Below are 23,356 nucleotides of genomic sequence, written 5' to 3'. Positions count from 1 at the left end.
CTCCTCTGCACCCTCTCTAATCCAGACAGCATCCTGGTAAATCTCCTCTGCACCCTCTCTAATCCAGACAGCATCCTGGTAAATCTCCTCTGCACCCTCTCTAATCCAGTCAGCATCCTGGTAAATCTCCCCTGCACCCTCTCCAATCCAGGCAGCATCCTGGTAAATCTCCTCTGCACCCTCTCTAATCCAGATGGCATCCTGGTAAATCTCCTCTGCACCCTCTCTAATCCAGACAGCATCCTGGTAAATCTCCTCTGCAACCTCTCTAATCCAGATAGCATCCTGGTAAATCTCCTCTGCACCCTCTCTAATCCAGACAGCATCCTGGTAAATCTCCTCTGCACCCTCTCTAATCCAGACGGCATCCTGGTAAATCTCCTCTGCACCCTCTCTAATCCAGACAGCATCCTGGTAAATCTCCTCTGCACCCTCTCTAATCCAGACGGCATCCTGGTAAATCTCCTCTGCACCCTCTCTAATCCAGACAGCATCCTGGTAAATCTCCCCTGCACCCTCTCTAATCCAGATGGCATCCTGGTAAATCTCCTCTGCACCCTCTCTAATCCAGTCAGCATCCTGGTGAATCTCCTCTGCACCCTCTCTAATCCAGACAGCATCCTGGTAAATCTCCCCTGCACCCTCTCTGATCCAGACAGCATCCTGGTAAATCTCCTCTGCACCCTCTCTAATCCAGACAGCATCCTGGTAAATCTCCACTGCACCCTCTCTAATCCAGACAGCATCCTGGTAAATCTCCTCTGCACCCTCTCTAATCCAGTCAGCAGCCTAGTAAATCTCCTCTGCACCCTCTCTAATCCAGACAGCATCCTGGTAAATCTCCTCTGCACCCTCTCTAATCCAGACAGCATCCTGGTAAATCTCCTCTGCACCCTCTCTAATCCAGACAGCATCCTGGTAAATCTCCTCTGCACCCTCTCTAATCCAGACGGCATCCTGGTAAATCTCCTCTGTGCCATCTGTAAAGCTTCCACATCCTTCCTATAATAAGGCAACCAGAATGGAACACAATCTTGATGAATGTATTTTAAATGTTTAAAGTACTTTTTAATATCCACCTTTGGCTTTGGCTTTGAAGGTTGTAGGTCTAAGCTTTTTGGACATATGCTGAGCCTGTGAGAGATGATGTCTGTTCCTATTTAAGTACTTCTTCATATTTTTTGTCACATCTGCATTTAAAATAATACTTTTCTCACCTTTCACATGCGGTGTCATTCCAGTGGGGAGTGCAGCAGTCAGGTGCAATTTAACGCAGCAAGTGGGCTGTTATTATGGAAAATTATCTTGTAAGAAAATGATGCAACATTGTGCTTAATGACCGACAATAATGTTTACACTCAGGGACCTCCTGTACTGAATGACTTCGCTGTGTTGTGCATTCAAAGATGCTCTTCTGCACACCGCTGTTGAAACGTCTGGTTATTTGGCTTACCATCACCTTCCTGTCAGCTTGAACCAGTCTGGCCATTCTCCTCTGACCTCTCCCATTAACAAGGTGTTTTCACCCACAGAACCGCTGCTCACTGGATGTTTTTTAGTTTCTTGCATTATTCTTTGTAAACTCTGGAGCAGGGATTTCCAACCTGGGGTCGACGGACCCCTTGGCTAATGGCACACGAAAGGCTGGGAGCCCCTGCCCCAGAGACTGTTGTGCATGAAAATCCCAGGAGATCAGCAGACTCAAGCCGCCCTGTCAAAGTAACTGAGATCACATCTCTCCCCCATTCTGAGTTTGGTCTGAACAATAACTGAACCTCTTGACCATGCCTGCGTGAGTTGCTGCCAGATGATTGGCTGATTAGATAGTTGCATTAACGAGCAGGTGTGTGGATGGACCCAATAAAGTGGCCACTGACAGATTTTGTCAACGAAGACAGATTTTGGGGCATTTTGTACCACCAGTGGAATGTGGAAATACTGGAAGCCCTGGATGTCAGGAGGATTATCACTGCAGCAATAAGCAGGTCAACACCAAAAATGAGTGTGCCGTATCTGGTGACAGAGATAATGTTCTGCTCCATTGTACAGAAAGGGCTTCCACCTCCTTGCTGTTTGACAATAGTTTTTGATTACAGAGACAGACAGGTTGAATGACTATCAGCCTTTTCAAATAGTTTATTCACTGTTCTGCCCAGCTCCTCGTCACCAGTGAAGTGGAAGACGGTTTCACTGTTCGAGTTACTCTAGTCCATAGTCAGCTCCATCATGGGCTCTAGTCTCCAGTGTATCCAGGTCATCTTCAAGGAGTGGTGCCTCAGAAAGGTGCATCTGTCATTAAGGGCCCCCATCACCCAGGAGATGCCCTCTTCTCATTACTACCACCAGGAAGGAGGTACAGGAGCCTGAAGGCACACACTCAATTCAGGAACAATGTCTTTCCCTCTGCCATCCGATTTCTGAATGGGTATTGAACTCATGAACACTACCTCACTACTTTTTTATTTCTATTTTCACATGACTTCTTTATTTATATATACTTACTGTATAAAGTGTTTTTATTATTATGTATGGCATTGTACTAAAAAGACAACAGATTTCACAACATATTAAACCTGATTCTGATTCTGACAATGCTTGTGGTTGTTCCCTGTGGTCAGTGCCTATTCTGGGAGATGCAATCATCTTCTCACTTGTCAGAGTTGATAAAACTCAGTAGAAAGCAGGAGGGATGGCAGGAGGGAGTGTGAGTTTGCACCATTCCTGTTGGTAGGTGAACTACGTTTTTCATTGATGTTTGCAGCCTCTCATAACATTTTCAGCTGAACCGAGCTGGAATGTCCTTTAGCCCAGAACTGCAACCTTCTTGCACAATCTTTATGCAAAACTGAGACACAGAGGCCATTGGAACTGCGAGTCTGAGATTGCGGTTTTACTAGCTTGATGGGTGACCATCAGAGAATTAGCCTGGAGACCACAGCATGCAATTCATCTCAGCACAGCTGGTGTTTCTTTAATTACAATAAAGTTTATTCATCATAAAACAAATATTTAGAAGAATAAACTGCACAGTTAATGCGTAATTGCAGTGTTCTTTTTTACATTTGTTAAAACCAACAGGTTTGAACTCGTGGCCACTTAGGGTCGAACACTACTACAATAATATTCCCTTACCCAACCCACCCTCCTGTAGCAGATGTGCTACGGTTAGTAAGTTGTGGGAGGGCCTGAGTTATAAGGAAAGATTGAATAGGTTAGGACTTTATTCCTTGGAGCACAGAAGACTGAGAGAAAACTTGATAGAGGTATACAAAATTATGAGAGGTATAGATAGGGTAAATGGAAGCAGGCTTTTTCCACTGAAGTTGGGTGGGACTACAACCAGAGGTCGTGGGTTAAGGGTGAAAGGTGAAAAGCTTAAGGGGAACATGAGGAGAAACTTTTTCTTCACTTAGAGGGTGGTCAGAGTGTGGAACGAGTTGCCAGCATGTGACAAATGCAAACTTCAAGGAGGGCCAATACTCCTGAGAGAGAGTCTGTTTGAGATGGACTTTGAGGGAAGTTCAGACTGTGGCGGGTGCTTTCACACAGACCGTGAGTTCAGCACCATAAGTAATGGTTATACCCAGCTTTGGAAGAGACGAGCTCTGAAGTTCATGTGCATATTGGACTGGTTTAACTGTAATGGACCCTTTCATTTTTTCTCTCTTTTTTTTCTTTTAATGTCTGTTTGATAAAGCTGAAGTTGGTAAACATACTTCCTTTATAATTTTATTCAGTTTATAATCTCTTATTTCTTGCCAATCTATAATTGTGTATGGACAGTATTTACACAGCATTTGTCCTGAATGAGGTTTCTTTAAAAGGAGCATCACAATGTTCCTGTTTGGCTGAACCATGAATCCTACCGATGTATATTGTTTATGAAAGGTGTCTCTCTCACTGCTGAGTCACGTGGCTGTTGGCAGAGCTAGCTAACGAATTGAGTTGTATTTGAGCCCAGTGAGTGGGTTACAGCAGGTCGTACTCAAACTTCTTTCAGAGTTCTGGATCATCTGTGAATGTCACAGATCTCGCCTGCAGCAGGTTACGAATCCTCTGCTTCATCCTCAGCTTTTGATGTGGTATTTCTGGTGTGTCCTTGAAGGCACACTCTCATCCACACAGGTCTTGATGAAGTTGGTGACCACTGTGGAGTATTCATTCAGACTTAAAGATGAATCCTTGAATAGTGTCCTGTCCACAGACTCAAATCAGACTTGTGCACTCTCCTCCGCCTCCCTTGACCATACCTTCTTGGTCCTCACCACCGGTGCTGTGATTTTAAGTCCCTGCCTGTATGTCGGGAGTTGGAGTTCAGCCAGGTGATCGGACTTTCCAAAACGTGGGCATGAGATAGTACAATAAGCATTTGCTGATGGTGGTATAACCGTGATTAAGTGTGTTGGCTCCTCTGGTTCTACAGGTAGTTGGTGGTAGTTGTTCAGGCTGGTCTGGTTGAAATCCCCTGCAATGATGCACTGTTTCATACCTGCTGATGCCAGTGTTCATTTCCTCCAGAGTCTGCCCGACACTGGCCTGAGGGGGGAACGTACTTCACTACCCGGATGATGTGGAAGGCATAAAATGGATGACATTTGACTGCTAGATGTTCCAAGTCAGGTGAGCAGGTCTGAGACAGACTCTCCTGCTTACTGTTGTCTGAGACCTCTGTGCAAGAGGATGGGATGTTCTGGGAGGCTGTGACCTGTCTGTCATACAGACTGACATGGCAGGTCATCAACCCGTCTGGCTGTGAACCGCCCTCTTCCTCAAGGCTGCGGAAGAAGGGCGCGTTTCATCTTCCATCCTGCTGTGTGTGAGGGTTGTAGACTCCGCCTGCTCCATCAGGGGCACAACCCTCCCCTCCATCGAGGACACCTTCAAAATGCAGTGCTTCAAGAGGGCAGGATCCATCATTAGAGACCCTCACCATCCAGGACATGCCCCCTTTCATTATTAACATTAGCTTCTCCCACTCAGCCATCCGGTATCTTAAAGGTCCATGAACCCATGACAATCGCTATTCCTCCTTTGCTCTCCTTACTTCCTTTGTAACATAGTAATAGTTTTTATTTATTCAACACAATGGGTGGTGGTGTGGAGATACGTCTCTACCAAAGGAGGTGTAAGGTGTTCCTTCCCTCTGCTAGCCTGCAGGTCACTCCTGGGCAAGGTGTAGTACCTGTTTAGCCCCCTGATCAGGGTCATGAAAAGCCATGGGAGCAGGTGGTGGATGGTCGTACAAGTGGCCGGTGCATATCACAAGTCCTGGTTATGCGACCACTGACGCCAGGCAGGTGGAAGTGGTAAAAGGCTGAAGAAAATGAGTTCCACAGATGCTGGAAATCGAGATTCAAAATGCTGAAGGAACTCAGCAGGGCAACAGGACTTTTCCACCTGCTCCCCTCCCAGTTTCTTACTTCATCTGCCTTCCTCCACCACCCACCCACCTTCCCCTGACCTGATCTCTCATATCACCTGGCCAGTTTGTACTCCTCCTCCTCCCCCTCCTTTCTTATTATGACTCTTTCCCACTTCCTTTCCAGTCCAGGTGAAGGCACTCGGGCCAAAACATTGACTGTTTATTCTCCTCCACAGATGCTGGCTGATCTGCTGTTCCTCCGGCATTGTGTGTGTGCTTTCTAGAGTCTAGAACAGGGGTTCATGCGTAAGAAGGGTTGGGTGCCTCTGCTCTAGAAAAAGTAATCTGACTGGAGAGGATGGTGGGCCACGGAAGAAAGGGAAGCAAGTAGGGAACTGGAGGGAGGTTGCTAGATGATCTCAGCAGGCCAGGCAGCATCCATGGAGATGAATAAACAGTTGACATTTCGGGCTGAGGCCCTTCATCAGGACTCAGGGAGGTAATGGGCAGGTCATGGCAGGGTGGTGCAGAAGAGAAGGGTTGAGAGGGTAACCGGAATGCGGAATGGAAAAAGGGGGATGGCAGAGAGAGGCGATTACCAAAAGTTATCGAGCTCGATGACTTTGCATCACTGTTCATTTCTGTCCATTGGTACTGACTGAGATGCTGAGTTCCTCCTGCAGTTGTGATGGGAGTTTGCTTTATTGAGTGGCCCTAGAAACATAGAAAATAGGTGCAGGAGTAGCCCACTCGGTTTTCAGTATGTTCACATTACTGGATGACACAACACCAATGATGCTGTGGGTGAAAACACCTCGTTAATGAGAGAGATCAGAGCAGAATGACCAGTCTGGTTCACATTGATAGGAAGGTGACAGAAAAAAAAGTGTTATAACAGTGGTGTGCAGAAAAGGGAGGAGAGGGGAGAGGGGGAGAGATTGAGGGAGGGGAAAGGAAGAGGCAGAGTGGGATGGGAGAAGCAGTGGGGAGAGGGGAGAGGAAGAGGGAGGGGAGAAGGAGAGGGGGAGAAAGAGGGAGAGAGGGAAGAGCGATGGAGAGCGACAGGAACGGGAGAGGAAGAGAGAAAGAGGGAAGGAAGAGATTGGCAGGGAGGGGAGGAGTGAGGAGAGAGAGGAAGAGAAGGAGGCAGAGTGGGGGAGAGAGAAAGAGGGGAGGGAGAAGGAGGGAGGAGAGGGAGAGGAAGGGAAGAGACAGAGAGGGAGAGAGGCAGGGTAGGGAGAGGGATAGAAGAGGCAGAGAGGGAGAGGGAGAGGGGAGGGGAGGGAGAGGGAGAGAGGGGAGAGGTGGAGAGGGAGGGGGAGGGGAGGGAGAAGGAGGGGAGAGGCAGAGAGGGAGAGGGAGAGAGAGGGAGGGGAGAGGCAGAGAGGGAGAGGGAGAGTGGAGGGGAGGGAGGGAGAAGGAGGGGAGAGGCAGTGAGGGAGAGGGAAAAATTGATCTTGGATTCACGGACTTTTTGGAAATCTGATGATGGTGGGAAAGAAGCTGTTCGCAAAAGATTGTGCGTCTTCAGGCTCCTTGATGTTAGTAATGAGGGGAGGGCATCGCCTCGACCCTTTCGCGGGACCTGAGCAAAGACGGTGATGAGAAAGCTTTAAGATTGGGAGGAGAGGCTGAATAAAGTGTTTTTCATATTTTTCACCACTGACAGTATTTGTTGTTTTTGTATCAAACGATGAACATCTTTGAAATCCCATTGGCTCGTGTGCACGGCCCGGAGCTCCGGCGCGGCCCCTTTAAGGTGAATGGGCGGCTCTGTTAATGGTTAGTCCTGGTAGGGTATTAAAGTGCGGGCTGCCCGCTGTCTCGCCACTGTGGTGGAGAGCGGGCGCATCGGGGCATCATGTCCCGAGTACAGGAGGACGCCGACTCTGACGATGACCTCCGGCAAGTGAAGGCGCTGACCGAGAAGCTGAAACTCCAGACCCGGAGGCCGTCCTTCTCTGAGTGGAAGGAGAAACTCGAGGTTCAGCCCTGGAAGGGGAGCGGCGAGTCCGATCATCAGCCGGGAGCAGGAGGTGGGAATAGTGCCCTGTCCCCCGGGCAGAAAGCCGGCGCCAGGATCGACATCTCCCTCCACACCATCTGCGGCTTTGCCAACATCGCCGAGGCCGTGGGCTGGGTGAGGGCAGAGCTGGTGAGTACAGCCGGGGGACTCTGCAGGTGGGTACGGGGTTCCCTTTGGGAAAATGACAGCGACCAACTCCAAATCAGCTTTCTTATCACTGACTTGACATAAAATTCGTTGTTTTCTGGCATCAGTAGAATGTAAGACAGTAAAGCACTATTAGTTATTATAATAACACACAAAAAGAGTTGCGAAAATGTGTTTATAGGCTCATCGCCCGTTCAGACAGGCAGAGAACTGTTCACATTGTGTAGCCTCCCTACAGTCGAGGACATCTTCAAAAGGCGATGCCTCAAAGAAAAGGCAGCATCCGTCATTAAGGACCCCCCACTACCCAGGACATGCCCTCTTCTCACTACTATCATCAGGGAGGAGGGACAGGAGCCTGAAGACCCCTCTTCTCATTACTACCATCAGGGAGGAGGTACAGGAGCCTGAAGACCCCTCTTCTCAATACTATCATCAGGGAGGAGGTACAGGAGCCTGAAGACCCCTCTTCTCATTACTGCCATCAGGGAGGAGGTACAGGAGCCTGAAGACCCCTCTTCTCATTACTACCATCAGGGAGGAGGGACAGGAGCCTGAAGACCCCTCTTCTCATTACTACCATCAGGGAGGAGGGTACAGGAGCCTGATGACCCCTCTTCTCATTACTACCATCAGGGAGGAGGGACAGGAGCCTGAAGACCCCTCTCCTCATTACTACCATCAGGGACAGCAGTTGAAGATTCAGGAATATATTCTTCCCCTCTGACACCCGATTTCTGAATGGGCTTTGAACTCACCAACACTGCCTCATACTTTCGCTCTTTCTTCGCAGTATTTGTATTAATATATAAATAGTTAACTTAAATAATTTAGAGTAATTTAAGTGTTAAACTGTACTGGTGCCGCAAACCGACGCATTTCACGACATATTTCAGTGAAACTGAACCTGATTCCTACTTTGAAGAAGTTTGAGTGAGTTTTATCGCACTCGCTCCAGGTCTGTCCCTTTCCGCAAACTCCACGCTGGAACAACTCCACAAGGAAATGAATGATCTAATCGGGGTTTCGCCCAGTCCAAGCCCTGACATTTGCGATCCCGGCTGACTCAGCTGCTGGCTCTTGCCCAGGTTGGTCTGACACACACTCGGGTTCACGGACAGTCCCTTGCTCCGCTGTGGTCAGCAAAGGGTTCCCACTCTCCCTCGGGCACCCAGCGCTGTCGAGAGTGATTCAGGTGTGCAATTGGGGGCTTTCGGAAGTCCTGGTACTTTCCCAAGTTCTCTGCTGACCACCGGAGTGTGCTGAGTCCGATTAGGGCTGGACACTGGAGTTACACTATCTCGTCAGCGTGTGTCCGCCCGGCGGGCCCAAGCACATGCTGACCGCCTGCTCCGCTTCATTTTGACCCATTCACCCGCTGCTGGGGGAAGTCTGACCTGGTCAGTCTAACACGTGCGGTGGTAACTCGGTCCCTGAGACGCAGGAGCTGGACCCCGAGGGTAGTTTGAGGACGGCGGAGGGAGTTACTGATGTAAAGCATGGAGGGGCCCGTGTCTGAGGGATTCCAGCGGTTAATTCGCGTGGTGGTATGGTCCGAAACAGGGGCAGCGTGATCACTTCCCCAGCTAGAATGCAATCACATTTCACAGGGCATCTGAGAGGAGTTAAAATAAATGTTCTTCTCAAACACCGAGATAAAAACCCAGGGAGCAGGTTTAAGGGTCTCGGCCCAAAACGGCGGATGTCTATTCCTCTCCATGGACGCTGCCGGACGGGCTGTGTTCCTCCAGCGTTGCTTCAGGACTCCCGGTTCTATTGTGTTGGCAGGTTTATCGTGTCTGTATCGGGCAGTTTGTACACCTGCCCACCCCCCCGACACCAGCCCGCCACGGGTTTATTTCCCATCTCCATCTCAATGGAAAATCAACTCGGACTCTCCATTCCAAGTGTTTACACTGAGAGTGAGACGCTGACCCCAATGCTATATTCCAGCCCCGGTTCGCAACAGTCCGGCGTGAACCCATAAATCAAACCGGGTTGCCTCGAGTTCCTACAGTAACTCGGTCTCAGTCTAAATCTTCCACCACAAACCCTTCTCTCAAACCCCTTCAGAGCTTTAATACCCCCATCCCTTCAGTATCTCAGCCCGCGGTCGGGTCAACGGGATACCCACTGTCCCCGCACAGCTCCACCCCTCCGCTCACTCGGGGGAAAGGCGCTCCCTCCCCTTCCTATCGGCGCTCCCTCATTTTTCATCCTGTTCCTGCCCTCTAGTCACGTGGCAAAACGCTGGAAATTCTCAGCAAATCGGACAGTGCCTGTGGAGAGAGAAACCGGGAGAATGTTTAAACTCCCCCCCCCCCAATCCCCGTTATAGAGAAGTGCAGCACAGAAACAAGTTCTGCGGCCCATCTAGTCCGTGCCGAACCCTACCGACCTGCACTGGGACCATAGCCCTCCACACCCCGACCAAACAGGACCCTATCCAAACTTCTCTTAAACGCTGAAATCGAGCGGCATTGCACCGCTTGTGTTGGCATTTCATTCCACGCTCATTATCTTCATCGCCTCTCCCGGGGGGTAGGGGCAATATCACCCTTTCTGGAAACTGCTACAAGGGTTCTGGGGTCTAGAAGTAGCGTTTAGGAAAGTAGGGGTTTTGAGCCAAGATTTGTCGCCACAGCTGGGATGAGGGGGGAGAGGAGAATGGTACGGGGGGGGGGGTGGTGGTGGAGATGGGAAGGGAAGGCGGCCTCAGGAGGGGAGGAGTGGGTTGAAGGTCAACAGAAGCATCACCAGTACTGACTGCCACAGCGTTTCGCCTTGGTTGGGAGAGGTGTAAATGAGCTTGTAAAAAGTATGGGAAATCTGCACGGGAGATACGGCAAGAACCTAATAAACTGCTTTTGAAAGGCACAGGAAATACAGGTACTTCAGTTCACATCAGCGCAGTGAGCCTGAGAGACCCAAGCAATGAGCTGAGGGTGCTGACAGTGCGGGAGAGAGCCATGGGTCGCGTCATTCCCGGTTTGGGGAATTTCTGGAGATAAGGGTAAGGGCAGTGTGGGGGGAGAAACGTGCAGGACTACAACTGAGAATTAAGATGAAATGCTGGGAAGGCCTATAATTGTTACTTTGTGTTGTGTGTGAGTTATATGTACCGTGTTGTGCACCCCAGTCCAGAGGAACACTGTTTGTTTGGCGGTACACACATGTGTACATTTGAAATGATAAACTTGAACCTGAGAGAACACGGATCAATCACAAGTGGTGGGACCAGCACAGATCTTCTGGAGATGCTCAGTGGGTCAGGCAGGGTCTGTGGCTGGGGTGGTGGGGGGAGAATGGGCAGGTGACTTTTCAGGTTGACACTTGATCTGCACTGGGGAGGGAAATGCACTTTTTACAATGGGTGCATTTAAAATCAGAATTTCTCATGAGTTTGAGCAAAGAAGAAGAAAATGAATGAAATGACACGGCAGGTCAAATGGAACCAAATTAAATAGAACATGGAGTCACTATAGCACAGAAAATGGCTGTTTGGCAGATCAAATCTGCACCCATATTTACCCCTGTTTAAAATCTCATGACTGACCAGGGGCAATATCACACAAAATTCCATGTTCTTTCCAATGTTTGTCATCTTATTTACCTTGGTTATGATTAACCTAAACTTAACTATTTATCAGTTAGGTATTTACTCACATATACAATGACGTATGCCTCGTTATGCATTATTGATGTAATTGTGATCTTTGCTGCTGTCAGTGGGATGGTGGTCCCACCTTGGCATCCCCATGGGCTGAAGCGACAGTTTCATCTCACTACCACTAGGTAGCGCTGAGTACTGATCCTGTGCGTTGGAGCCTCCATACCAGAGGGTGATGCAGCCAGTTAGACTGCTCTCCACCCTACCTCAAATGGATAGGTACATTGATGGGAGGGGTATGGAGGTCGATGGGACTAGTCAGTTTAACTGGTTTAGCATGGTCTAGATGGGCCGAAGCAGCCTCTTTCGGAGCTGTAGTTTTCTATGACTCTAATGAAATATTTCTGCTGGATGTGGTTTGACTTTGTGTTTAAGTGTTTTGTTGACTCCTTTGCTTTGCCTTGCCCCTTCAGCGAGAGATGCAGTCGCTGGACCACCAGCTGGCCCGGAAGCTGATCTGCCTACGGCGGGAGATTCACCGGCTGAAGGTTGAGCAGGTCTGCCACCAGCACAAGGAGATGCTGGACGACGTGACGTACGGACTGGAGGAGTGTGAGGAGCAGTCCGACCTACTCTGTGACATACCCCTCAAAGCAGCGTTCAGCCTCTCCACGCCCCTCAAACACATCGGGGTGACCAAAATGAACATAAACTCTAGAAGGTTCTCTCTCTCCTGAGCCAATTCCTTAGAGAGACTCCCAACCAAAAGACCGACAAATAGATTGTGGCTGAGCCCCTCTTGTGAGGGTATCAACTGCTGCCTTGGGTCTGAGCTTCACTACAACGTAGCTTTGTGCTACAGCAGTTTCAGTCTCTCTTCAGTGTACTTGCACAAGGTCACACACGGTGCGGAGCCAGTGCGTGTTCATGGTGGCTGCCGATGTGGGCGGGATATACCATCAGGGCATTGTTGATGGAGTTTTCTGCCTTAGCACTGAGAATTTGAGCAGGAAGGCAGTGATGTGTGGTGGTGGTAGTTAGAGGTATGGGCTGAGGATATGGCAGCTAATTTTGTTTTAATGAAAGCGGCAGCAGTTAGCAAAACACTCCACAGCACTGGCTGTAAGATTGGGGTTCAGTTCCCTCCACTGCCTGTATGGAGTTTGTACATTCTCCCTGTGACCGCGTGGGTTTCCTCCAGGTACTCAGGTTTCCTCCCACAGTCCAAAGACTTTCCTCTCGGTTAATTGGTCATTGTAAATTGTCCCGTAATTGGACTAGGGTTAAATCAGGGGTTTGAGAATGGAGTTTTCCTTCTCGATGAGCTGCCAGCCATGGCTGATGAGCCCCATCTGCCTGAAGCAACTGGTTTTGAGGCACCAGTAACCCGCCTTTGCCCCCTTCTCCTGTCGGTAGAAACGGTTCCTCCGGCTTAGCTAAGCCACACATGAAGGCCAAGAGCTGGACTTGGTTTTCAGAGGCTATTTGAGACCCACACCTTTGGGGGCATTTAATAGGTAGTGGGAGCTTGTCCCCACTACCCTCACCTGGCGAAAACAACCTTAAGGAATCTTTAAATAAATAATGAATGTGGTTACATATGCTGGCTGTCCCGTACAATCCTTGTTGATTTGATTTGAGGCAAATGATGCATTTCACTTTCTTTTGATCTACCTGTGACAAATAAAGCTAATCTATAAAATCTAGTCTAACTGCCATTTCACACACAAAAGGCAACCTAACATAAACACAGGAAATTCAGAGAACATCTGGTGGGTCAGTCAGTATCTGTGAGACCCAGTCAATGCTTCAGGGCAGTAAACTTCAGTCAGACTTTCTGAAGCAGCACACACAAAATGCTGGAGGCGCTCAGCTGGGCAGGCAACATCTATGAAGAAGAGTAAACAATCGATATTTCAGGCTGAGAAGGAATATTGGGGTGAGTGGTTGATGCGAGGGCATACACACCCAGCCCTGAGACACCAGGCAAGATCTTTTGATTCCGAACAATTGGTTTATTGATCATTACAAAATGTCTCTCTGGTGCTCCCCACTCCCTCTCCTCTCCCTTCCCTTTTTCCCAACCATGATTCCCCTCTCCCTGCCTCCTTCCCACTCTCAGTCCACAATGGAGACCCATATCAGAATCAGGTTTATCATCACTCACATATGTCATGAAACTTGCTTTTTTCTGCTGCAGTAGCGTGCAATACATAAAATTACTTCAGTACTGTACAAAAGTCTCAGGCTCCCTGTCTACATATATGTGCCTAAGATTTTTGCACAGTACTGTATTTCAAGATGAATCCAACCCTTCCTTCCCACACAGCCCTCCATTTTTCTATCATCCATGTACCTATCTAAGAGATTCTTAAACATCCCCAATGCATCTGCCTCTACCACCAGCCCTCACAGGGTGTTCCACACACCCACCGCTCTGTGTATAAAAAAGAACTTACTTCTGACATCCCCCTCTGCACTTCCCTCTAATCACCTTAAAATGATTCCCTCTGGTATCCTGGGAGAAAGTCTCTGGCTGTCCATTTGACCTATGCCTCTTAACATTTGATAGTTTTATCATTTCGATGGGGATGAGAAGGAATCAGGATTGGAATAATGGTATACGTTTTGAAGCAGCAGTACATTGCAACACGCAATATGAATTGCAGTAAGAAATATATCTAAAAATTAAATTAAATAGTGCAAAAAGAGGAGAAATAAAAAGGGGGGAAAAGTGAGGTAGTGTACATGGGTTCATTGCCTTGTGGGCTCTGGGATTGTGCATTCCAGTGAGAGGTGGCGTGACAGAATAAGTTCACGGACAGTGGATTTTAAAGAAGGGAATACACTGGGGACTGGTCAAAGGTAATCAGTAATTGAATTATTAATCACATGTACCAAGGTACAGCAAGAAACTTTTGTTTGCCTGACTTCCCGTAGATCATTCTGTAAATACACAGAGGTGATAAACAGGAAAAGCAACAACAGGAAGCAGAACAAGTGTTACATTACAGCAGGTAGACTGTCTAGTGAAAACCACGGACTCATCCCCCGATATTACTGAATGGTGGGGTAGGGGAGAGGGGATCTGTGTGTCACACTTCCTCCTGTCTCGTGTCCCAACAGCGCTCGTATTGCGCATCATCTTTTTGATACTTGCATTTCAGGTCAGGCTGACCCAGAACTCTGTGACACATTACCCATGGGATTATCCTATTGCCAAAAAAACAGCTTTAAACTTGTTCAGATGTGCTGTCTCTGCCTGTATTGCTGTGCTAGCCCATGGAATCAAGTCTAATGGCTCTATCTGAATCATCGCCCCCTCCTGTATCTGTTGCTGTAGCTTCCTTTTGGCAGCTGTTCCTTTTGACACAGAGGGTAAACTTAAAGACTCAATCTCCCATCCCACTGAAACTGAAAACCTGGGCTCTATTATGTCAGTGTGTACCTCCTTCCCCAAATCTGCCTAACTTGCCAACCTGTTCTTCTCCAGCAGGTGAACAGCCCAAATAATAAAATTAGCTGTAAATATCAAGAACATGAATGAAGAATCTTTGAAAATGGGTCCATAGGTTGTGGGAACAGTTCGGTGATGGGGCAAGTGAAGTTATCCTCTCTGGTTCAAGAGCCTGATGGCTCAGGGGTAACAACTGTTCCTGAAGCGGTGGTGTGGGGCCCGTGTCTCTTGTACCTTCTCCCTGATGACAGCAGTGAGAAGAGAGCATGGCCTGGGTGGTGGGGCTCCTTGACGATAGATGCTGCTTTTCTGTTACAGCATTTCATGTAGATGCCTCAATGGTGGGGGAGGGCTTTACTCATAATGGACTGGGCTGTATCCACTACTTTTTGTGGGACTAGACCTTATCTACTACTTCAATGATCCATTGATGATCTGATAATGCACCTTGGATCCTTTCCCAAGTTAATGTTGCTGTCTGTATTCCTGAAGGGAGGGCTAAATCATGGGTTATATTCACGGTGAAATGAGGAACTCCTGTTTGGTCCAAACTGTCAGAGTTGAAATTAAACAGGTAAGTTATCATCACCCAAGGGTTAAGAGAGAGGGGAGTATAGAAAGGACAGTTTAACTAAAAGTTAACGTAACTGGTTTATATTTGAGCTGTGGAAAGGCACGAGGTGCTGCTCTTTAATTGCATTCTGTTTTTGAGTGATTTGAATGAATACAGAACAGTCAGATTTTCCTCCAGTCCAGATGTTTACCCCTCAACTGACGTTCTCAAGGCATTTTCCCACTTCATTTCATGGTAATTCACGGAGAGTCGAGTGGGAAAATTCTGGTAGAAATTCACCCATTAGCCGTCTAACTTCCAGATTGTCACTATTCACAGAGAATGAGTGAGAGAACTCTGGTAGGAATTCATCTGTTAATTATATAGCCTTCAGATTGTCACTACTCATGGAGAGGGAGTGGGAAAACTCCAGTAGAAATTCAATCATTAACTCTATAACTTTCAGGTTGTCACTATTATGTGCTGTTTCGTTTCTTGGGATATTGAATACAATTTTAAAAAGTTATTTGAATGATTCAATTCCAAGCAAACTGCAGTTGCAATTAACTCACAACTATGGCATAAAAGTTGTCTCAATGAAGCAGAATATTTCAAGGAGCTTCCCAGGAGTTCAACAAATAAATGTGGCAGGGAGGCACACAAGGTGCTTTGAAGGAGGGCGACCAGAAACAGGGTGGGGTTGAAGGAACTTCTCAGAAGACAGAGCAAACCTGAACAAGTTTTATTGCCACTGAAATTAGTTGTTTTGCAACAGCAATACAGTGCAAGATGTAAAAAATACTGTAAGTTACAAAAAGCAATAGTGCTAAATGTTCATGGGTTCATAGACTGTTCAAAAATCTGATGGTGTGGGAGAAGAAGCTGTTTCTAAATCATTGAGTGTGGTCTTCAGGCTCCTGTACCTGGCAGCAATGAGCAGAGGATATGTCCTGGAATGGCTGCTGATGGTGGGATGACAGCACTGACTGAGCACCAAGACAGGATTGGTCAGGCTTGGGGATCCTGTGATAGTTGTGGGGCTGGAAGAGGTAACTGAGTTGGATAACAGAGAACTGTGTGATGCGTTGAAGCAAAATAAATTTAGAATTGTTATCAGATTTACAATGAGAGTAATGAGGAAAGCCAGGAGAGCTGAGAACAGGGGCGACAATGGCAGTGATGATAGTTTCACAGTCTGTAACCTAAGGCAGACCCTGGTCTGAGCTAAGTTAAGGTGATGGAAATACGCCCAACAAGCAGGAGGAAGTCTAACCACAGCCCCTTGCATGAACATCACCAACTCCATCCCATTTGCCACAAGGGCACAGCATCCTTCATCCCATCATGGACTCCAGTGAAAACCTCGTCACCTGACACACTGAAAGTAAATGGACAGAATGTAGACAACAAACAATACTAAAATGAAAGTGATTTAAGGCCTGAGAAGACAGCCCTTCAATTCTCTTGGCTCCTATGTGATCAAACCTTGGGACCATTTCATAGACTATAGCACCATAACATACAGGAGCAAAGTTAGACCATTTGATCCATTGAGTCTTCTCTGCCATTCCATCATGGCTGATTTATTATCCCTATCAACCCCGTTCTCCTCCCTTCTCCCCATAACCTTTTACGCCCTATCTAATCAAGCTCTGCCTTAAGTCTACCCAATGACCTGGCCTCCACAGCCGCCTGTGGCAATGAATTCCACAGATTCACCAACCTCTGGCTAAAGAAATTCCTCTTTATCTGCTGTGGGGGAGGGGAGATGTGCAACCGGACCTTGGTATTGGTTTATTATTGTCGCCTGAAATGCTGCAATTGGAAAGCGGTATCCATCAGCAGGGATCCACACCTCCCAGGTCATTCTCTGCCACCCACTCCGGACATACACTCTTCTTCCCAGAGGATACCAAGGATGAGAGTCAAAACCACTAGGTTCAAGGACAGCTTCTCCCTGCTGTTTTAAAGCTCTTGAACAGACCCGTCATTCACTAAAAGCTGAACTCGAACTCTTGATCTCCTATTGTTCCTCATTGTGGTCCTTGTACTTTCTCAGTCACTGTAAAACCATATTCCACATTCTGTTCCCTTCTTCGACCTGGATGTATTTGTGTACAGCATGACCTCTCTGAATAGCTCAAAAAGAAATGCTTTTCACAGGATCTCAGCACACGTGACAATAATATACCAATACCAAGACTGAGTCATACATCTCACCTCCCCGCAGAGCAGATAAGGAGGGATTTCTTTAGCTAGAGAGTGGTGGTGATTCTGTGGAATTTATTGTCAAGGGCCAGGTCACTGGGTGTATTTAAGGCAGAGGTTGATAGGTTCTTGATTAGTCAGGGTGCCAAAAGTTATGCGGAGAAGGCAGGAGATTGGGTTGAGACAGAAATGGATCAGCCATGATGAAATGGTGGAGCAAACCTAATAGGCTGAATGGCCTAAATCTGCTCCTATATCTTTTGATTTTATGGTCTAACCTCCTCCGCACCTTTCCCAGGTGGTGACCACAATCTTCCAGCTGTGGTATTCCTATGTATTCCTGTAAATGTCTTACCCTTGTTAGACCTCCAGAAGCCCAATATCTCATGCTCACCAGATCTAAATTCCATCTGCTATTGTTCTGTTCTTTGGACCATCTGCAGTGTAAGGCCACCCTCCCTCACTGTTAACAGCAGGTCATCCATGAACTTGCAAGTCAGACCTCCTACATTCACATCTCCGCTGTTGACCAGGTATTCAACAGTCAGAGTCCAACACCACTTGTCGTGGGTCACTGGTCACAGGTACAGTCCCCAACGTCACCCTCTGTTTCTCGTCACCAATCCACAACTCTTCTGACCTGCATATTGACCCAGGGAAAGGGTAGATCAGTAATTATGGTTTCACTTGAATCACCCCAGTGTCATAGAGTCATGGCGTAATACAGCACAGAAACAAGTCATTCAGCCCAATTGGTCCATACTGAACACAGCGTCCTCCTTGGTAGTCTCTGGTGCCTGCATTCAATGCATAACCCTCCATAAGACCATAAAACCATAGGATAAAGAAACAGAATTACACCATTTCATTATGTCTGATCCAATTTTCCTCTCAGACTCATCCTCCTGTCTTCTCCCCATATCCCTTCATGCCCTGATCAATCAAGAATCTACCAACCTCTGTGTTAAATACACCCAATGGCTGAGACTCCCCAGTTGCCTGCGGCAACGAATTCCACAGATTCACCACACTCGTACCCACGTCATTAACCTCTGTGTGAGAAGTGACCGCTCAGGTATTTTTTAAATCTCTCTCTTCTTCCCTTGTATCTCATTCCCTCTGGTTTTGGACTTCCCAGCAATGGGGAAAAGACAATGACCACCCACCTCAGCCAAATCCCTCATGACGTTATGAACTTCTATGAGATCACCTCTCATTCTCCTAAGCTCCAGGGAACAAAGCTACAAAGGCTCCCTACATTTGACATTTATTGCTGTCGTATAGTTATCCCGATTTTGTTTTATGGAAAAATAGGATTTAATGTTTCAGAATGAAAGTGATCTGAGAGGGTGGGCCTTCTAACTTTGTCGTTTGCAATCAAATTTTTTTCCCAGTCTGAATAAAATCTTTGTGACTCAGCCTTTCGTATCCAAATCTGTCTTTGTTCATGTCAGTTAAGTTTATTTCTTTAGTCTTTTTTTAAGTTACAGCATGGTAACAAACCTTCTGACCATGGAGCCCACACTGCCCAATTAACCTGCCAACCGGGAGGGGCAGGGAAGAGAGAAAGATGAATGAGCAGTTCACTGAATTTTAATTGCTTGCTGCATTCACCGGGGCGCTCCCTTCAGTTACTGGATGAGGTGCCCAACCTTCACAGAGTGTTTCAATCCCTAACCACTACACTCTCCAGCTGGTGGGCCAGGTCACTGTCCATCTGCTCCTGACTTCCAGCTCAATGCCTCTCACCTGCTCCATGTCCAGTAAGAGGCTCTTTCTGCTCTCTCCCCATCCTGTGAGCTGCTTGGTTCTTGTTCGTTACATCAAGGCCCAGTCCGGACAGCAAACTTCATGCTGATCCTGCTGGGAACCCTCTACAGTCGATCTCCACGGGGAACAGCCACGTCTGCCATCCTTTGACCCAACACTCCTGGACTAAGGACTGATATTTCAGGGTCTCCCTGTCGTGGCCTCCTCCTGTGGTACCGTGAGCTCCTCCAGGCTGATTTTCCTCTCTTTGCTGGACCACAGTACAATGTTTGGTCGAAGTGTGGTTTGCACCAGCTTCCCCCACACATCAACCCTCATCTCCCTTGATCTGACAGTTTGCAGCAGATTGGATTTAGCCCTCTTTGATATGACTGTTGTGGCCCTCTCCTTCAGGAAAATGACTGCTCTGTTGTGCCTCCGCCAGCGGGTCACTTTTTACACCCCTCCTGCTCCAGTGTGTCAGCAAGGGACAGCAGAACCTTGTTGTGGCACCACCTACACCGTCCTTGTGTTAAAGCTGCTTCACTTCCTGAGTTTTAATAAGATCTGTACAGAACAAAGGAACATAATAAATGTTATGCTGCTAACTAAAACTCTCAAATTAAAAACTAACACGGTCACTGTGGCTTGAAAGAATGACCCTAGTACGAAGCAACACACACAAAATGCTAAAGAGACTCAGCAGGTCAGGCAGCATCTATAGAAAAGAGTTAACAGTCGATGTTTTGGGCCAAGACCCTTCATCAGGTGTCAGATTACTAAATTAATATCACTCCATTAATATCCTTTGTCTAAATCAATTATCTTTTTTCCCAGACATGAACTACAGTAGCAGGGAGGTTTGTCATCACTGTGTTTCAGTCAAGACTTGACAAGACTGAACTGAAAGGAAGAGTGTTAAATACAATTGCACAGAAATCCCAGTTGTCTGGAATGCGCATTCTTATGAGCATCATTGCCGTCTTCTTTCAGCTGCCCGCCTGCCCGCCAGAGCACCCAGACTCTGCGGTAGAGTCCATGGCTGTGTCAATAATAGTTTCTCAGTTCTACTTTTGACGATCAAATGTTTTGAGTTTTCTTGCAATCAAACCTTTGAAATACAATCACAACTCATGAAATGAGATTTCACAGAACAACAGCAAAGCTGTATCTATCAGTGATGTGGGCACCCTGGGAAAACTGAAGTCATTTTTCTCAAGGTAGAAAAGTTCACAAGGAATTTAATAAAAGGTGCTGAAAAATGGTAAGAGGCTTTAGCAAATGAGCCAAAATCATTCCCAGGGACAGATGGTCAGAAAACACAGAATTAAAGTGATTATCAATAGGAGGAGAGTGGTAATGGGTGAGTATTCTGCAGAGCAAATTGAACTGAGCTGTGAAACGTAGATTTAGGTCAGGTCATTAGTGTATGCTTGGAAGGAAAATATTTGCAAGATAAATTATCTGTATATATGTCCTTGAATATGGGTGGGCTAATGCTGGTGATGTGTTGGCCAGTTTTGACACCCACTGTAGATCCCTCTTAATGAAAGCATGAATATTTTTCCAAAATCCAAAAGGTGTAAAATCCTTCCCTAACATTTTTAACCTTTGCTTTTTCAGAAATACATTTATTGTTTCATTTGATTGTATGTGTGTACAGTCAGGTGACAATAAGCTTGAACTTGAACTTGAGATGATAGAATGAGAGAGAGTCAAGTTTAAGGGCAATTTCAAAGAGTAACACAAACACAATGAGCTGAATGTCGTTTTGACTCTAATCAAACTCCGTTAAAGATGATTCCCCCAGTAAGAAGCAGTGTTCACTGCTCAATGTTAAATGCATGTATTTACTTGCAGAAGAGTGAGGCAAAGCAAGAGGCAATGTCTGATCAGGGAAGCAGATAAGAATGTACTGAATGAGACCATTCAGGGAAAGGCACTGTCTTACCTAGTGTGGAAAATTTTAGATCAAATCTCCTTAGAAAATCATTAAGTCTCTGACTAAAATTTAGTGGCACCCCTGTTAAGCTGACTTTTTTAAAGATAGTGGACAATGAAATAAAAACTGAAAAGGCGTTGTCCTGCCTTATTTCTGCTAGGCTGTAGTCTCCTCAGAAAACTTTCTGCATCTGATCTCATTTCAGCTCTTGTCTCTTTGCATCAGACGCTGCATTTTGTGGGCTAGAGTTCCCATTCGATTGGTTGGACTCTCTGCTCACCGCACAGTAAGATCAAGTGTATCATGTAAATCACAAATCTACCTTCCCAACTCTAGTCCTGGTTTAAGAAACATTTCCGCAGCATGTACGTGTTAATTTCTCCTGCTCCAGGTCTGTCAGCAAATTCTTAAAAGTGAGTTTATTTCAGAACCAAAATCAGAATCAGGTTTAATATCACTGGCATAAAAATCATGAAATTTGCTCTTTGCAGCAGCAGTGCAATGCAGCACATAAAAATAGAAAAAAAACAGTCATTTACAGTAAATATATATATTATAGTTAAATTAAATAAACAGTGCAAAAACTAAAAAAGTAGAGAAGTGGTGTTTATGGGTTCAATGTCCATTCAGAAATTGGATGGCAGAGTGAAGAAGCTGTTCCTGAATCGCTGAGTGTGTGCCTTCAGGCACCTGTACCTCCTTCCTGAAGGTAACAATGAGAACAAGGCGTGACCTGGGTAATGGGAGACCTTAATGATGGATGCTACCTTTTTGAGGCATCAATCCTTGAAGATGTCCTGGATTCTACAGAGGCTAGTGCCCTGATGGAGCTGACTGAGTTTACAACTCTCTGTGGCTTATTTATTTATTTATATATAGGAATGAATCTTATTTATTTATAGGAATGAAGGGGTTACCATATGAGGAACGTCTAGCAGCTCTTGAGCTGTATTCCCTGGAGTGCAAGAGAATGAGAGGGGATCGCATAGAAACATTCCAAATGTTAAAAGGCCTGAACAGATTAGATATGGCAACATTATTTCCCATGGTAGGGGATTCTAGGACAAGAGGGCATGACTTCAGGTTTGAAGGACATCCTTTTAGAACTGAGATGCAGAGAAATTACTTTAGTCAGTGGGTGGTAAATCTGTGGAATTTGTTGCCAAGAGCAGCTGTGGAGGCCAAGTCATTGGGTGTATTTAAGGTAGAGATAGATAGGTTCTTGATCAGCCAGGGCATCAAAGGGTATGGGGTAAAAGCAGGGGAGTGGGGATGACTGGAAGAATTGGATCAGCCCATGATTGAATGGTGGAGTAGACTCGATGGGCTGAATGGCCTACTTCTGCTCCTATATCTTATGGTCTTAATTACTTATAGTGTGGAATAGGCCCTTCTGGCCCTTCTGTAATCCCGCAATATAACCCTAGACTAATCATGGGACAATTTACAATTAACCTACTAACCAGTCAGTCTTTGGACTGTGGGAGGAAACCAGAGCGCCCGGAGGAAACCCACGCGGTCATGGGGAGAACGTCAGACTCCTTACAGGCAGTGGCAGGAATTGAACCCAGATCGCAGATGGCCCAGAGTCACAAAACGCTTCGCATTCACGAAACACCTTTCATTCGCAGAATCATTTTCATCTACCTCCTGTGAATGTGTCTAATGTCACCACATCCTTTCATAGATAAGGGGCCCAAATCTGCTCACAACCTCCAAGTGAGGCATCACCAGCGAGTTCCATTCCCGCTGCTCTCTGCAACAAGTTTATCCGTTGTCCCTCTTTCTTTTCTTTCTAAATCTTTTTATTATTATTAATAATATGGACAGAATACAAATGATATATTAATAAAGAAATTACAAGCATACAAATACCATTACAGATGAAAAAAGACATAAACAATAGTTACAGTATAAATGAGTTTACCAAGACATAAACCATACAGTATATGTATGAACATGGTAAGTCTAAATATTCCATAATATATGATATAAAAAAACAGAAAAAAGAAAGAAAAAGAAAAAAAATATAATGCAAAAATTAGCTAATCTAATAACTAATAAAGAAGAAAAAATAAGCAAAAAAAGAAGAAAAAAAAAGAAAAAAAAGAAACATTGGAAAAAGAAAGAAAAAAAAAAGGGGCTGTTTATAATATCTCACAAGAATAAATGTTCATCAATGCCGTCACTTCCGGTCCTCTCAACACACATAAGCTAAAAGCTGGGAAATCAAATGAACTTGGAACAGGGTCATATTACACCATATGAAAATGTTGAATAAATGGTCTCCATAACTTTTCAA

The 23,356-nt window shown here is 46.2% G+C and overlaps 1 protein-coding gene across 1 annotated transcript; it reads left to right on the top strand.

Annotated features, from left to right (window-relative positions):
- Window positions 1-7,149: 7,149 nt before the first annotated feature.
- fam167b (family with sequence similarity 167 member B) lies at window positions 7,150-18,781 on the top strand. The gene is made up of 2 exons (XM_059949140.1): window positions 7,150-7,517; window positions 11,619-18,781. The coding sequence occupies exons 1-2, from the start codon at window positions 7,224-7,226 to the stop codon at window positions 11,880-11,882; spliced, it is 558 nt and encodes a 185-aa protein (XP_059805123.1). The 5' UTR covers window positions 7,150-7,223; the 3' UTR covers window positions 11,883-18,781.
- Window positions 18,782-23,356: the final 4,575 nt, after the last annotated feature.

This window comes from Hypanus sabinus, chromosome 24, assembly GCF_030144855.1.
Source record: "Hypanus sabinus isolate sHypSab1 chromosome 24, sHypSab1.hap1, whole genome shotgun sequence".
NCBI classification, from domain to species: Eukaryota; Metazoa; Chordata; class Chondrichthyes; order Myliobatiformes; family Dasyatidae; genus Hypanus; species Hypanus sabinus.
The sequence above is the reverse complement of the archived record's forward strand: the minus strand, read 5'-3'. Positions and strand labels throughout refer to the sequence as shown.

Excerpts from the sequence above, each read along its gene's own strand:
- fam167b (XM_059949140.1), top strand. The coding sequence starts at position 7,224 with ATGTCCCGAGTACAGGAGGACGCCGACTCTGACGATGACCTCCGGCAA. Across the intron at positions 7,518-11,618 it reads GCTGGGTGAGGGCAGAGCTG|CGAGAGATGCAGTCGCTGGA; the intron begins GTGAGTACAGCC and ends TTGCCCCTTCAG.